The sequence below is a fragment of the Oryza brachyantha genome, chromosome 9 (assembly GCF_000231095.2).
Source record: "Oryza brachyantha chromosome 9, ObraRS2, whole genome shotgun sequence".
Lineage (NCBI taxonomy): Eukaryota > Viridiplantae > Streptophyta > Magnoliopsida > Poales > Poaceae > Oryza > Oryza brachyantha.
In genome coordinates, this window is record NC_023171.2 from 15,384,813 (window position 1) to 15,400,481 (window position 15,669).

Sequence of the window (15,669 nt, forward strand, 5' to 3'; positions counted from 1 at the left end):
TATAAACTTAAAGGCACGTTAATTAATTAGAAACAGTTTTAGTGCACGGTGCTTTGTCTTGACCGATACAACCACTTCAAGTAAAAGTCGTCGAAAGAAAAGCACTTCAAGTAAAAAAAGGTAGTTTGAATTCTGCTAGCAATCTCTACACGATCCTTCTAACATATATATAATTAAACCATTATTGAAAAGAAGATGCTGTTGTCAATGTTGAACAAATGGGTAATTGTTTTGTTTGTTAAACAGCATATTTCGAAATAAAAATTAATTTATAAATAAAATTTTTATATACATGTTCTTAATGACTAAAAATTAAAGTTAGAAAATAAAAGATAATAAAAACTAAGATATGTGATGAAATATTTCCTAGAGCTGCAGCGAAAAAAAACTCCTAGTAGTAGAATATGCCACTGTCATCATTCAATACTAAAGGTGGCAATGGGGACCCATTACCCTATACCCGATGGGTATTTACTCCATTAGTGTGACTAAATGGGTTAGATTAAAATCCCACGGATATATTAGTGAAAAATTTTTATACCCAATGGGTAATTAGGTTTGGGTATAAGTAGGTAGTATCCATACCCATCACGCAATGGGTACCCACTAAAAATAAATAAAATAAATTATATCATTTACCATAAAAAATTAGCCCAACCAACTACTTTTGTGGTACTCACTGTTTATTGCTAAATTATAGCACACAAGACTACAATTGATATTGATCTTATTGATCTTGTATTCTTATTTTTATTGTATTGTGGGTAATAATTGGATGTGGATTACCCGTGAGTAAAAAATACCTACGTGTGTATGGGTATGAGAAAAAATTATACCCATAAATGTAAATGGGTAATCCGATGGATGAAATTTTATTTCGTGGAGATGGTATGAGGTCATGGTATCCATTGGGTATCTATTAATTGCCACCTTTATTCAATACCAGAGGCAGATCATGTCTGCGGTCTGCCCCTATCGCTGTACTAAGGCCGACGAATTTTTTATTAAATAAACCTTTTGTTTAAATAATTTAAAAATAGGTCTCGAGAAAAATATTTTTAAAACCGAATCTTTTAAAATAATTTAAAAATATTTAAATTTAAAAACATTTTAAAACTAAATTTTTAACCTTAAACTTTTCAGCCTTAGCTCGCTAAGAACCTATAAATAAAAATATTATTCATAAACTATTTTTGTTTTTAATTCCTGAATAAGACACACAATCATCCATCGTGAATGTTTATATTGTAGAACAAACATAGCAGAGATTTATACCTTGTACTAATATGCCTTCACGTGCCAGTGGTCCATTGACGATGGAAAGTACTGTTGATTTATTGTTAATAGGACATGGAAATGTTTTTTAAAGATAGATTATGTTGACACAATAGATAAACTGATAAACCTGGAAAGGAGTACATATATAATTGCTATGTTTTTATTTACAAATATATTTTTTTTATCTGAAAGTCAAACAATCAACCCCTGGTTGTGTGCAAGTACGTACCACGACGACAACCGGACTAATTAATACTTCTCCAGCACGGTTCATATTATTTTTATTATTTTCCTGGAAGATGTAATTAAACGGTACATTTGAGTATGACAGCGAAATAGGAAACTAATTAAGAGATGGAGAGGGGCGGGAGATGGAAACAAGCAAGGGCACTGTCACCGCGTCCATCGATTGATGATGATTTAACCAATACATAATTAGATTTAGCTAGAGCAAGCGACCGGCTGGGTGCTTAATTAGTACTTGATATGGTAACGCGAGCTCCAGAAGCAAGCCTGCATCATCGATCGATCATTTGCAATCTTAATACAGTATTAATTCATATATAGATGAGAAAGATTGAGCAGCCAGCAATGAATTAATTAACTGAAGCATTGTTGTTACCTTTCCTCGATTTTGATGACGTTGTCGTCGTGTTTGTCAAGACGGAATGCTACTACTACCGGCCTTGAATGTGCCAGCTCTGCCTTTATATTGGCAGCTGCCAAGTTATTAACTAAATCTCCGGTGCCATTTGAGCATTCCGTTCGTTGTACTAGATCATCAGCAACAGAACTGCGCGCAATTTGAATGCAAACTAATTAATTAAAGGCATTAGCTACTGAGCATGCATCGTATATACAGTATGTATGTATACGGTATTACATTACGGAGTATGAATCAAAATATAAGGCGTGCAGGAAGGTGGAATACATACCTGAGCTTCCCTCGAGCTGCTACCTCATGAGCAGCAGCAGCAGCAGCAGTAATACTTGTCCCGCCTGAAAAATGGTGCTGCTCGTGTGGAATAGCTGCTGCTGGTGGTGGATGCTTATGCTTACTATTGACGAGATCCGGCAGAGGAGACAGCACCGGCGACAATGGCAAGGACTCAAGCTGCTGCACATATCCAAATCCATCCGCTGTTGCTGGGCCTGGGCCGTCTAGCTGCAGCTGCAGCTGCTTCTTGTTCCTGCAGGTAGCTGCAGCTGGCACTGGTAGTGGTATGGATGTGCTGCAACCGCAACCGCAAGCGATGAGGCGCATGAGCAAGTTGGCAGGCTTCACCCTGTAGATCGACGACATGGACATCTCTTCACCTGCGCCTGTTTCATCCTCCTCATCATCTTCCAGCATACCCCTGAAGCTGGAATCGTCCGCCATTATCAGAGACTCGAGGCTCCGGCTGCCTCCAACTCTTGCTGATGCCGTCCCCTGCTTTTGGCCAGCTGCCGCCACTGATACAGTAGCAGTAGCAGTAGCAGTGGAGTAGTCGTCGTCGTCTGTCTGCGTTGCCGCCGCCGCGACGAGCTTGGGCGGCTCAACTAACACCACTACAGCTTCCTCCTCCTCCTCTTTGCTGCTGCTGTTGTTGTTGGTATTAGATTTAGGGGACGAGCTGCTGCCCTGCAGAGAAGAGACAGAAGAAGACGAGGAGGATGAACGTGGCGGAGTCCTGCAGGAGGTGCATTGGTCGGCAACGAGCAGTGTGTTGGCAGTGGAAGATGCAACAGGAGCCGTGGTGGTGGAGGGATGGTGCACAAGAAGGGAGGCCTTGAGGACGTAGTCGCCGGCGTGGGTGGGGAGCAGGAGGTCGTCTGGGTGGGCGAGGTCATGCCACACGTAGCCGCCGCGGTAGCTCCGCTTGCAGGACCACGAGTACATGGCCGCCATGCCCTTGCCTCGCAGTGCGTCCAGCCGCCGCGTCACGTCTCGCAGCCGCAGCTCCTGCTGCTCACTGCTCACCTCCACCTCCATCAGGTGCGGGTGCTCCAGCCCTCCCTGCCTGCTCCGCCACAGATAGTACACCACCGCCACCCTCCTCCTCTTCTTCTCATCACCACCTATCCTCATCCTGCTGCGCCCACCAGCCTGCGACGACGACATCGATTGTAATGTGGATGATGCAGACAGGTCTCCCCTGATGGATTGATCTCCTTTTGTAGTAATAACAACAACAAGAACAGAGCAACAAGCTTGTAGGTACCTAAATACTACCTCGGTGCTTAAATGCAAGGTTTTTTAGATAATGGATTTAACCGGCCTCAACATCTAAACAGATGTACACAGCCAAAATGTAAGGTAGAGTAAAAAGAATAGGGTAGAGGGTATAGTTCGAGATAAAATGGATAGGAATTTGAATGATGACAAATACTAGTGTATAATACCCTCTCCGTTATATATTATAAGACTTATTAAATTTGTCTAAATTTATCTATGTATTAATGCACATAAATTTTATATTAATCTATCTTATCGATTTTTAATAATTATTTAGATAACATGAAAAAAAGGTAGGGAACTATCTCTATCTCTATGATACACCAAAACAATAAAGATACAGAAGTACATGACACCTTGCTTACCATGTTCTTCAATCGCCCAGGCAGACAGGCAGTACTGTACATTCGATCAATTCATGTCGTAGGTACGTTGCTACGTTTTAATTTGCTCTATCTATCTATACTGTTGCATATATATATATATATATATATATATATATATATATATATATATATATATATATATATATATATATATAACATCCATATCGATATATGAATGAATCTAGATAAATTTTAAATCTTATAATAAAGACGAACAGAATATGCCACAAGATATCTAAGCCTTTTCAGCGATGTACGTATGGTAGTAATGTATGTATAGTAGCATGGACGATTGCGTTGCGTGAGAGATGGAGGAGTGTAAGAAAGGGAATGGCAGAAGGTAATAAAGAGCATATGTAGAGTACGCACGTACGTCTGAGGAAAGCGCTTTACATAAGAAAAGTAGGTGGGTGTGGTACGAGTACGATACAGTTGGTTGGTGCTTGCTTCTATTATCAGTATCAGTGATTGTACTGCATGCAGCCAACAACATACAGTAGAGAGTACCAGATATGCATATGGGGTACTATTAGATGGGCCGTCAATACAATATCGATTGGCCCACAGAGAAGGCCAGCCTAGACCTGTCGGCCCAAATCCAACTGTTGAATGCGATGCATTAACGCAGGCTGTTGGCCCAATTTTTAGAGAAATTGACCTTGGCCTACGACCCTATCTATTATTAGGAATAAGTTCACTCGAGGTGTCTCAACTTATCTCTGTTTTTCGTCTTCGATCGCAAAACCGGATACAAACGGTCCCTGAGCTATTAAAACTGGCGCAAAAGAGGTCCCTCGGTGGTTTTGAAGGCAGTTTTGACTGACTTGGCGCCTACATGGCTAGTTCGACTAGGTCTCCGTCCCACGAGGCATTGATATGGCGCTTACGTGGTAATTATATATAAAAAACAGTGGGCTCACCTGTCAGCTGCACACAAAAATAATTTAAAAATATCAGGCCGACATGGGCCCACAGTCAGCTACCCAAAAGAAATAAATATGGTTAGCCTCACATGTCATTCCTACTCCCCTACCATAAAGGCCCCCTTTGATTCAAAGGAAATTCATAGAAATTTTAGAGGATTTTGTTCCTATAGGAATTTTTTCTACAAAGCCCTTTGAATCAAAGGAATGAACCCTATGAAATCCTATGAAATTCTTATGGATTGCCTCTTTCTATGTATGTTTTAGAGGAAATATAACAAGAGGTATAACCTCATGGAAAACAAATCCTATCAGTCTTTATATCTCCTCAAATTTCTATGTTTTTCCTGTGGTCCAATCAAACAATCATTCATATGTTTTTCCTGTGTTTTGCAATCCTCTGTTTTACATTTGCATTCCTGCCAGAATCCTATATTTTTTATATTCCTCTGTTTTTTCATTCATGTAATTCAAAGGGGCCCTTATTTCTTTTGGGTAGCTAACTATGGGCCCATATGGGCCTGCCATTTTTAAATTTTTTTGTTTGCAGTTGACATGTGAGCCCACTGTTTTTCTAATATATAATTGCCACGTAAGCGTCATGTCAATGTCACGTGGGACAGAGACCTAGTCAAACTTGCCATGTAGGAGCCAAGTCAGCCAAAATCGCCGAGGTATCTCTTTTGTGCCGATTTTGATAGTTTAGGGATCGGTTGTATCCGATTTTCCGGTCTAAGAACGAAAAACAGACTGAATGATAACTTAAGGGATCTTAAGTGGACTTATTCATATTTATTATATATGGAGGGTGGCTGGGTTGGGCTGGGCTGAGCTGGGGTAGCGGCAACGCAACGCAGAGGAACAACTAAAGCAACCGCACAAACACAATCTTGCTGCCTGCCATTGCCATACCGGAGGAGGATCTAACCTACAACAGTGCTTACACTTGAATCCTCCGCATGCGTCCATCCACTTCACTCATTTAATAGTAATTCCATATTATTCATTCATATTAATTTGGCCCATGCAATACGTACGTACATACATACATAGCTTAATCAATTTGCAACATCCAGAGGAGGAAGACGATGAAGAAGAAGAAGCGCACTACCAATAGCATTAGCATCGGCAGGGGCAGGGGCAGGGGCATCCTCCTCCTCCTCACCATCATCGCCTCCACCACTAGTCTCCTCTTCCTCCTGCAGTATAGGAGTAGTAGTAGTAGTATACATCCTCATCCTGATGCCCAATTCGTAGCGCACCACCGCCGCCGAAGCGCTGCGCCGACCATCTCAGGTGGGCGGCCGCCCTCGCCTCGCAACACAATGCCACTCTCCTGCTCACCGTCGACCACAACCAGGCCACCGGCTGCGCCAACTTCACCACCCTCCAGAAGGCGATCGACGCCGCGCCCAACTACTCCCTCGCCCGCACGCTCATCGCCGTCGACACCGGCCTCTACAGAGAGAAGGTGGTGCTCTGGCCCAACAAGACGGCCGTCACGCTGCACGGCCGCGGCAACCTCAACACCACCGTCGCCTGGAACGCCACCTCCAACTCCACCGGCGGCAGCACCATCTACAGCGCCACATTCACCGTCCTCGCGCCAGGCTTCGTCGCCTACAACATCACCTTCCAGAACGCGGCGCCCCCGCCCCAGCCCGGAGACGCCGGCGGCCAGGCGGTGGCGCTCAGGGTGGTCGCCGACGAGGCCGCCTTCCACTGGTGCGGGGTGTACAGCGCGCAGGACACGCTGCTGGACGAGTCCGGGCGCCACCTCTTCCGTGGCTGCTACATCGAGGGCTCCATCGACTTCATCTTCGGCAACGCTCGATCGCTCTACGTCGGCTGCACCATAAGCTCCGTGGCCACGGCGACCTTCTCCGCGGGGACCGTGACGGGGAGCGTGACGGCGCAGGGGCGAGCGTCGGCCACGGAGAGGACGGGGTTCGCGTTCGTGCGGTGCAGCGTGGTGGGGACGGGGCAGGTGTGGCTGGGGAGGGCGTGGGGGCCCTACGCGGCGGTGCTGTTCGCGGAGACGTACCTGGGCGACGTGGTGGCGGCGGAGGGGTGGAACGACTGGGGCGACCCCGGGCGGCGGCAGCAGGTGTGGTTCGCCGAGTACGCGTGCTGGGGCCCCGGCTCCGGTACCACCGGCAGAGTGGCGTACGCGCGGCAGCTGGAGGAGCGCCAGGCCGCGCCCTTTATGGACGTCTCCTACATCGACGGCAACCAGTGGGCGCTGCCGCCGCCGCCGCTTCCTCTGCCGCCAACGCCTCCAGTCTTACTTATATAATATAATAGGATCACACATGGATCAACGGCCTCACCTTAATGCATTTGCCTATCGGCTGGCTCCTCCTTATTTTGATTTTGATGTTTGAGACAAAGTATAGGATAACACGATAATCGATTTGTTTTGAAAGACAAAATATACTACTAGGAGGATAACACAGGACAGACAGTAAATATTAATTTCTGATCTCTCCTTCAACTGCAAAGGAGTGTAATCGATCAGTAGTCGTCATCGCCGTAGTAGTCGTAGCTGTGCTCCTCCACCCGCTCCGCCACGCGCTCCTCGAACTTGTTCTCCAGGTAGCTGGCCCCGCCCGCCAGCGCCAGGCCGCCCAGCACTCCGGCCGCCGCGCCAACCGCTAGCCCCGTCCCCGCCCCCATCTTGTTCTTCTTCTTCGCATCCGCTGCCACTGCCACAGGAGCCGCCGCCGCCGACCCATACGCACCATAGGCCGGAACAGCAGGCGGCGCTGAGCCGTAGGCCGACGGGTACCCTGCCGGAGGGGCCGCCGCGTACGGCTGCCCATAGGCGGTGGCAGTGTAGGGGTCACGGGAAGACTGCTGCTGGTAGGGAGCAGGGTAAGGCGAGGGGTCGTAGTAGCGTGCCGGCTCGCGCACAGCGACGCGGACGTCGAGGCGTCCCTGGGGACGGCCGGAGGGGCGCTTGAGGCGGAGCGAGCGGGAGGCGCGGCCGCCTACGCCGGTGTCGGCCAGGACGTCGCGGAGCGGGAGGCGCGCGGAGCCGACGAGCGGCTTGACGCCCTCGGCGGCGTTGGCGTGGACGACGTCGACGTAGAGAACGGCGTCGTCGAGGCGGCTGGAGGGAGGGAGCGGGACGGTGACCTTGTCGTCCCATGTGGGGCTCTCGCCGTTGTCGAGGTCAACGCGGGTGGAGCACTTGGCGCCGGAGTCGATCCAGAGGACGGCGTAGGGCTTGAGGTCGCCGTGGCGCCAGTTGACGTTCTTGAGGTCGCGCGCCGAGGCGACCGTGACCTCCACATCGTAGCGCGACGCGGCCATGGCGACCGCTTTGCTTTGCTTTGCTTTGTGTCTAGTACTAAGTATGGTTGGTTTCAGTATATGATTTTCTTGTTCGTGGTTGGTTTCTTTTTAATGGCGACGGCGAAGGGAAGGTGGTGGCTGGAGCTGGACGCGCCTTGGCTGGTCCGTCCCGTGCTGAAGCTGCCAGGTTTGACGCGGCGCGGGCCTGCGTCCACTTGTCTTCGCTATGGCCGGTTCATACTCGTCATCCCTAACAAATCCATTTAACTAATACTACTAGGACGCGTATTTTAGTTGCATTTTGGAGTTTATGCATCATAATTTTTCCCAATGGCATCCTTTTATTTTTTATTTTTTTGGTTTGTTTCAACAGCTTAGTCGTTAAGGAACGCCATCTTCCCCATTCATTCATCTCTGGTTAGGTGAGGGCATCACGACAAGATGTCTCCTTTATTTTTATTTTTGAAGAACAATTAAGCTCAATTTTCGCCAAAACATGGCTCATAATACGAGTTTCCAAACCATCTATTTGTAAATAAAAAATAATTTATAAATAAAATTAATATAAACTTATTCTTAGGGACCTAAGAGTTAATACTAAAAATAAACGTGGTGAAAAAAACTTAAAATTAACTCTAAATTTGATGTTGAAAATTAAAATTTTGACATATAAGTATACATAAGAAAAAAATAGTGTATATCTAAGTTACCATGGGCGATAGGAATAAAAAATCGATATATATATTTTTTCCTTTGCTTCTTTTTCCTTGGAACAATTTGGTATAGTCGTAGAGATGAGCTATAAAAACATGAAAAATAGATTAATATAAGTTTTGAAATCAACTTTTCTCTCTCTATATGTATATTGCGTAAAACACATCATTTTAGAAAGAGGACCGCTAGCCGACGTTATCCCGTACAGACGGGATGATTAAAACAAATCACATCCACGCATCCGCGTGTTGCCCTACCACACTGCAACAAAGCTGCAAAGGCACGTGCGACAAAAAAATATTTAACGATCCCGTCGGAACGGTATTCCGTTCTTTAGTTTTTCCCTCTTAGAAAATAAACATGCAGAAAATCTGGCATAAACAAATGTAAAGCATCCAGAAAATGGAACAGGAAGAAATTCAAGGAGATGCATGGTTGGAAATGGGCTGTGGTAGCTAAATGCATTACGGCCCAAAAAAATGGGTAGCCCATTGAGCGAAAACCTAAACCCTCTGAGGTCTTTTTACGTCGTCCTTCTAGACATGGCAATGGGGACCCGATTCCTCACGGTGAATTTACCTATTAGAAAATGGGGATGGTTGTAATACACTACCAGGATGCAAATGGTATAAACTTCATCTCCGTCGGGGATGGCGGGGACGGGGACAGTGCATCACTCCCCGTCCCTGTTTCTCGCGGGACCCGTTTATACTGTTGAAGAATGTAATTTAAACTTTACATAGGGTTTGGCACAAGAAAATAAAGCCCACAAGAAATGTTATATAAGCCTAACCCTAACCCTAGTCAATGGTCAACAGACTCAACTCCACTGATCCATTCGAGCACCAGCCGTCCTCCCCAGCGCACCCACCGCCCACCGCACCGGCCGCCCTCCCCGACGCTCCCGCCGCCCGCCGCGCCAGCCGCCGCCCGCCCCCGACGCACCTGTGGTCCACCGCGCCGACGCCAGCTCATCTCGGCTTGACGGCCGCGTCCAACACGCCCCCGACGCGCCGTCCTCCCGACGCCCCTGCCGCGCCGGCCCCGGACGCGCTGGCTGTCCACAGCGGCGGCGCCACCCCCTCTCTGCGCCGGCCGCCCGTCCCCTGACTTGCTGACCTTGCCCGACTGCGGTTCACCGGCGTGCCGACCTCGGCTTGCTGGCGCCGACCGCGCCGCCCGCAGCTCGCCGGTGCCTATCGCGCCCGACCACGCATCGACCGCGCTGACTGCCGGCCGCTGCTCACTGGCGCCGACCGCGCCGATTGCCGGCCGCCTCACCCGAATGTCCGCTCTACTCCGAAGGTGCTGAAGCAAGGTAACGGGGCCGGAGATACCACGGGGAAAAATTCACCGTGCTGCAGCTTCCTTCCTCAGATTTCTTTTCATAGTTTCCGCCGCCGCCGCTTCTTCTTCGTCTTCCTCTTCCTCAGGTGGGTTTGGTGTTATCATCTTCCTCCTGCTGCTGCTGCGGTGCACGCACATATCGAAGGCTCCTAGGCGTCGAGTAATCAAAAGGCCTAGTGAGCTCAAAGCTTGTGCAACATAGATCCAACCATGGTCATCTCCACCAACACCCGCCTAGTAATCTACTACCTAGATGGCTGGATGGATGATGCCCACACTTCATCATCTTCTTCTTCGATTTTATTCTCTCTATAGGAGTAGTAATCTCCTATCTGTTTCGAGAGATTTGACTAGCTGAGCCTCTCCACCACCGCAGGCAGAAATGGCCGCTAAGAACCCCAAGGTCTTCTTCGACATCCTCATCGGCAGGTCCAAGGCTGGACGCGTCGTCATGGAGCTCTTCGCCGACACCGTCCCCAGGACGGCCGAGAACTTCCGCTGCCTCTGCACCGGCGAGAAGGGCCTCGGCTCCTCCGGAAAGCCGCTGCACTACAAGGGCTCCGCCTTCCACCGCATCATCCCCAACTTCATGTGCCAGGGCGGCGACTTCACCCGCGGCAACGGCACCGGCGGCGAGTCCATCTACGGCGCCAAGTTCGCCGATGAGAACTTCAAGCTGCGCCACACCGGCCCGGGTGTCCTCTCCATGGCCAACGCCGGACCCAATACCAACGGCTCCCAGTTCTTCATCTGCACCAAGCCCACGCCCTGGCTCGACGGCAAGCACGTCGTCTTCGGCAAGGTCGTCGACGGGTACACCGTCGTCGAGAAGATGGAGCAGGTCGGTTCCGAGTCCGGCACCACTGTGGAGCGCGTCCTCATCGAGGACTGTGGCCAGCTCGCCGCCGACGAGAGCCACTGATTGTTTTCTTTTTTTTCTTCTTTTAAGGAACATGAAGAAATTCCTCCTCATTGTATCAATAACAAATCAAGACTGATTCCAACCCAACATCAACATACTCGTTCGTCATACCATAGCATGGCAGATTAGCAGTAACCCGATTTTGTTGTTGCCGCTAATCTTATATAGATAAGACGATTTTTAGAGGAACTAAGCAGTTTCATGCAAGCAAGAATTTAGCATTTCAAGCAGATTATTTTTCTAGCTAATTATAACGAGGAACTAAACAGTTTCATGTAAATTCACTGCAAGCAAGAATATAGAACATTTCAAGCAGATTGTTTTTCTAGATAGTTAAAACATTGTTTCCTGTGAAAATTCACTACAAAAATGTAGCGTTTGAAAACAGATTGTTTTCAAGGAGGGATTATCTAGATGATTAGGACAAAAGTATTGTTTAGAAGCTCATTCTTAGCATTTCGTCTCTGTCTTTCCTTACAGACAGAAAACTGTACAACAAACTCTATTTTCCCAAACAAAAAAAAAATGTTTTGCCCGCTCGATTCATCCAGCCTCTTCGAGTGCGCAATTTAATTGGTTGAGAGTTGATAAAAATAAAAAGAAAAAGAAAAGGAAAAAGTCATTAGTACTTGTCATCCCGGAGCGGCAATGTCTTGAGCACATCTCTCAGAGCGTAATATATGCTCTCACATTTGTGATCGGATATCAAATTGCCAGATAACAGTATCCTCTGGAAATTCTCCCCGGCATCACCTCTCCACAGCGTATACGACTCATCCTCCACACCGTTTATATCTTCAATATCCCTCTTGATGTAATACAGAGTCCCAGGAAGGAACAGATCCTCAGGCACAAACACATCCTCTTTACTGTTCGGTAACAATACCTCCCTAGAGCTTAGGGCTCTATCTGGATCTTTGACGGCATCTAACCAGACAAAGAGGAACCAATGCCAGATTCAGTACAAAACTAACCCCAAAACCCTCTCCCCCACACACAAAAGAGAAAATGAGTCACTTGGCACTTGCAAAATAAAAAAAGGCAAGGGGAGCTTACCAGAACTAGTCGATACTGTCACAATTTTAGCATAATCACCAAGCTTGCGTGCCACATCTTGAATTGATGATACCACAAGCTTAGCATTGGTCACAATGTCCACTATATGCTTCCAGTCTTCCTTTTCCAAAACACTTACCCTACAAAAGAACATGATTCAAACACCTGTCTACATAGTTACATCCACTTTGTGTTTTATTGTTGTGTCATGATGTTGCTCATGTTTCAGAACTATGAGTGCAAATCACAAACATGCGGCCAAAAGGTACGCTACATGTCACGATTACACCATTCAAAGGGGTAAACAAGAACTATTTCAACAAGTCATCAAATCATCCCACTAAGGAGAACAATCACACACTCTCCATAAAAGCTGCATCAACTAAAGCCAATGCTTACCAATCTGTTCTGAGTATTTCGGCTCGCAATCTTGCCAGTGAAGCTGCGCTTAACCTTGGGATGATATCATCCTAGAGAAAAAAAAGCAGAAAATGTCAAAGATATCAGAAATAGTATGTCACTACAAAAAAGAGTCAAACATTCACCCTCATCTATTCGCTTTTGTTTATGCTTTTATGCCAAAATTTGAATTTTCAATCTTAAATTTGGAGTTGATTTTGAAGTTTTTTCACCGAAATTTATTTTCCATCGTTGACTTTTAGATCGCTAAGAATACGTATATAAAAATTTTATTCACAAATTATTTTCCAGGAAAACCAAAACAATCACCCCTATTAGGCTATTACCTGCAGTACAACAGTTGAGACGTAGCTTGCACAACTTTGAGCAATTTCTTTAGAGACACAAGGTGGGGTTCCATATCCAACAGCTGAAATAATGTCAGGACTAAATCCAAGTTCCTCCTTTGATTTCTTCCTTAGCATTATAGCAAGCAATGCGGCTGAAGCTCCTCCGAGGGAGTGTCCTACCAGGCGCAACTTGTAGTCCTGCTTTCGAATCAAGGAAAATAAGCATATATAACAACCAAGAAAAGTTGTGGCACAAGTTGAAGAGGTTGAGTTTTCCACCTTATGGTTTTCCAAACACTTTCTGATAATTCCCAGCTCATGGCGAAGGTACCATCGGGCGGCCTCATAGGTTCCAAAGTGTGTTGAGAAACCTTTAGGTGATACTTTCTTATCACTTAGAGCAATCAAATCGGTAACAAGATCATAAACAGTGTGAGTTCCACGAATCCCAAGGATCACCAGTTTAGTGCGAGGATCAATGGCAATGTAATAACCAGGTCTCAGAATACTAGAGTCCTTGATGAATTTGAGAACATTCCGCTTGCGAAGCATACTGTGGCGTGCAAGGCCAGTTGCATTGCCCTTGTAGCAACCTCTTGCAAGCTCAAGGTGATAAACCAGTTCTTGAACCTAGAAACTGTTAGTTAGAGGTGCATGGTAAACGGTCGAAAGAAATAGTAAACGCGGAATGGGTTGGTTGTGATTGGGAAGAGAATGCTCGCCTTGTCACTAGAGGATATATGGACACCCTGAAAGGCTTGAGCATCCTTTGCAGAAGCTTGGCTGAGATAGATAAGGTAGAGGCCGATGGTAAGATCAGTGAGGCTCCAGTCCTTGATGCTAACCTTACTCCGCTGGAGGTCACTTAGGATCTCGCTGAAGGTGCGGGTGCTCGCGGGGATATTGTCTGCAATTTGCAGTTTGTTTGTTGTTCAGATTCAGATACAGCATGGAGAAGAAGAAGAAAGTAAGTAGGTAGCATGAAAGGAAGAACCAGTGGCAGTGGCAGTGAGGAGAGGCTTGTATTGGTTGTAGAGCTGGAGTGCTGGCTCGAGGGCCTTGGAGAGCCAGGCCACGTCGGGCCTCCATCTCCTCCACGGGAGGGCTGCGCCCTCGTCGTCCTCCTCCTCCGATGCCGTGCTGCTGCTGCTGGTACTATCTGATTTGTTGTGGTGGTGATCCGGCGACGGCTGCGATGGGGCCCCGGTCCCGGTAGGGGAGAGGCAGCGGGAGAGCGCAGGCGGAAGGAATGGGACTCGGTGGTGGCTAATGAGGCGGCGGCCGCGGTTTAGGAGGCTCCTCGCCATGCTACTTTACTCTCAGTCTATCTACCGCCGAAGAGGGGGCGGCGGCGGAGGACTCTCGCCTCGTCGAAGAAGAGAAGAGAAGAGGACCAGTGGACCACATTTTGGGCCGAACAGTTTAGTTTAAAGGCCCAAATACTCATTACGCATGGACGGCCTTTTGTTTTGTTTCGGGACCAGCCCAGTTAATTTGGATGGGATGACGTGTTTCCTTAGAGCAGAGAGAGAGGGGAGTGATGTCTCCGCAGCGCACTTTGGTCACCGTTGACCTTACTTGAGGTTCTCCCTCGGCCTCGCCTCCTGCAACAACACTCCATGACGTCCATGCCTACCTAGGTAAGAGTAAGACTCACGCACACCCCCTGCCTTCCGGTGTTTAATTTGCTTTTATTAAGAATAAGCAAATCGTTTTAATTAATGATTAAATATTAATTTATCAGTAAAATTACATTATATATATATATATGTTTTAGGGATGTAAAAGCAAATACTAAAAAAAGTCATGATATAAAAAACTAAAAATTAACTCTAGAATTAAAATTAAAATAATTAAAATACTAACTTTAAGTATAAATACAAACGAAAAGATATAGACCTAGCTCTAAATTACTCCCTTTGTCTCTCTGTGTGTGGTTATTTTGCTTGTCATATAAATACGTCATCATTGCTGAGTTTAGAAAAAGAATACCAAGTTTGTTAAAGTCTAAGATAGTAGAAGATAAATACATTACAATTTTAAAAAAACCAAGTGTATTTTAGTCATTTGATTATATGTTGATATGTGTGGGATGTGAAAAAGATAAATTTTGTTTGAGACGAGGAGGTAGCAAAAGCTAAGCTAGATAAGCCGTCTACATTGAATTCTACCTTAATTAGTCGAGTCAGCTGCTTAATTCCATTTTCCCTCTCCCTGACGACCAGGACACCCCATTTTTATATGCATCGACTAATTTTTTGTCATATGTCCTAATTAACCACGCAGTGACGCACATATATATATGCACGTACTTACTACCCTTAGCTTAATTTATTCAACCATGCATATTAATTGTTTATTGACATGGTAACCCATCACGTGCCGAACATAAATAAGTACATATACATGATCGAGTAGTAAACCAACTCAACTATGTTTTCATTTCCTTCCCTTCCTTTCCCTTTCCTCAGGAGTAAAAAAAGTACCACACTTGGGTTGTCAGTGCATATTAATTTTGTCAGTGCATATTTATTCAACCATGCATATTAATTTTGTCAGTGCATGATCAGTGTAGGCTGATTTGAAGATGGATAGAGGCATTTGTACGTGTATTATATTTACAGTACTATTGTCTATACATATCATATATATTCTTAAGTTGAAGAAACAATTTCGACATATACCAAGTTAATATATTTATCCTAGTTACCTGCGTGTGTCTTGATAATTAACTAATGGGTGCGCCGTTACAAGAGTAGGATATGATTAAGAAGGTTTA

The 15,669-nt window shown here is 46.2% G+C and overlaps 5 protein-coding genes across 7 annotated transcripts; 2 read left to right on the forward strand and 3 right to left on the reverse strand.

Moving 5' to 3' along the window:
- Positions 1–1,446: 1,446 nt before the first annotated feature.
- LOC102720269 lies at positions 1,447–3,382 on the reverse strand. Its single transcript, XM_015841142.2, has 3 exons — positions 2,214–3,382; positions 1,901–2,071; positions 1,447–1,791 (listed from the first exon to the last, which is right to left on the reverse strand). Exons 1-3 carry the CDS (start codon positions 3,380–3,382, stop codon positions 1,749–1,751), a joined length of 1,383 nt encoding a protein of 460 aa, XP_015696628.2. The 3' UTR covers positions 1,447–1,748.
- A 2,666-nt stretch (positions 3,383–6,048) lies between these two features.
- Positions 6,049–7,101, forward strand: LOC102720551 (probable pectinesterase 15; the record flags this gene model as incomplete). The annotated part of the gene is made up of 1 exon (XM_015840973.2): positions 6,049–7,101. A coding segment is annotated over one exon (1,053 nt), but the record flags the coding sequence as incomplete, so codon positions are not given.
- Positions 7,078–8,162, reverse strand: LOC121055344 (protein SRC2 homolog). Its single transcript, XM_040527702.1, has one exon. It carries the CDS (start codon positions 8,118–8,120, stop codon positions 7,320–7,322), a length of 801 nt encoding a protein of 266 aa, XP_040383636.1. The 5' UTR covers positions 8,121–8,162; the 3' UTR covers positions 7,078–7,319.
- A 1,457-nt stretch (positions 8,163–9,619) lies between these two features.
- LOC102711095 (peptidyl-prolyl cis-trans isomerase CYP19-3) lies at positions 9,620–11,195 on the forward strand. Of its 3 annotated transcripts, XM_006660947.3 has the most exons (3): positions 9,620–10,134; positions 10,250–10,400; positions 10,540–11,195. In XM_006660947.3, the coding sequence occupies exons 2-3, from the start codon at positions 10,374–10,376 to the stop codon at positions 11,083–11,085; spliced, it is 573 nt and encodes a 190-aa protein (XP_006661010.1). In that variant the 5' UTR covers positions 9,620–10,134; positions 10,250–10,373; the 3' UTR covers positions 11,086–11,195. The 3 variants fall into 3 exon arrangements, with proteins under 3 accessions (XP_006661010.1, XP_015696761.1, XP_006661011.1); XM_015841275.2 differs by lacking the exon at positions 10,250–10,400; XM_006660948.2 differs by lacking the exon at positions 9,620–10,134 and having other exon boundaries at positions 10,144–10,400.
- Positions 11,196–11,403: 208 nt separating this feature from the next.
- LOC102711562 lies at positions 11,404–14,232 on the reverse strand. The gene is made up of 7 exons (XM_006660949.3): positions 13,885–14,232; positions 13,613–13,797; positions 13,170–13,520; positions 12,888–13,088; positions 12,541–12,611; positions 12,142–12,281; positions 11,404–12,012 (listed from the first exon to the last, which is right to left on the reverse strand). Exons 1-7 carry the CDS (start codon positions 14,195–14,197, stop codon positions 11,708–11,710), a joined length of 1,566 nt encoding a protein of 521 aa, XP_006661012.2. The 5' UTR covers positions 14,198–14,232; the 3' UTR covers positions 11,404–11,707.
- Positions 14,233–15,669: the final 1,437 nt, after the last annotated feature.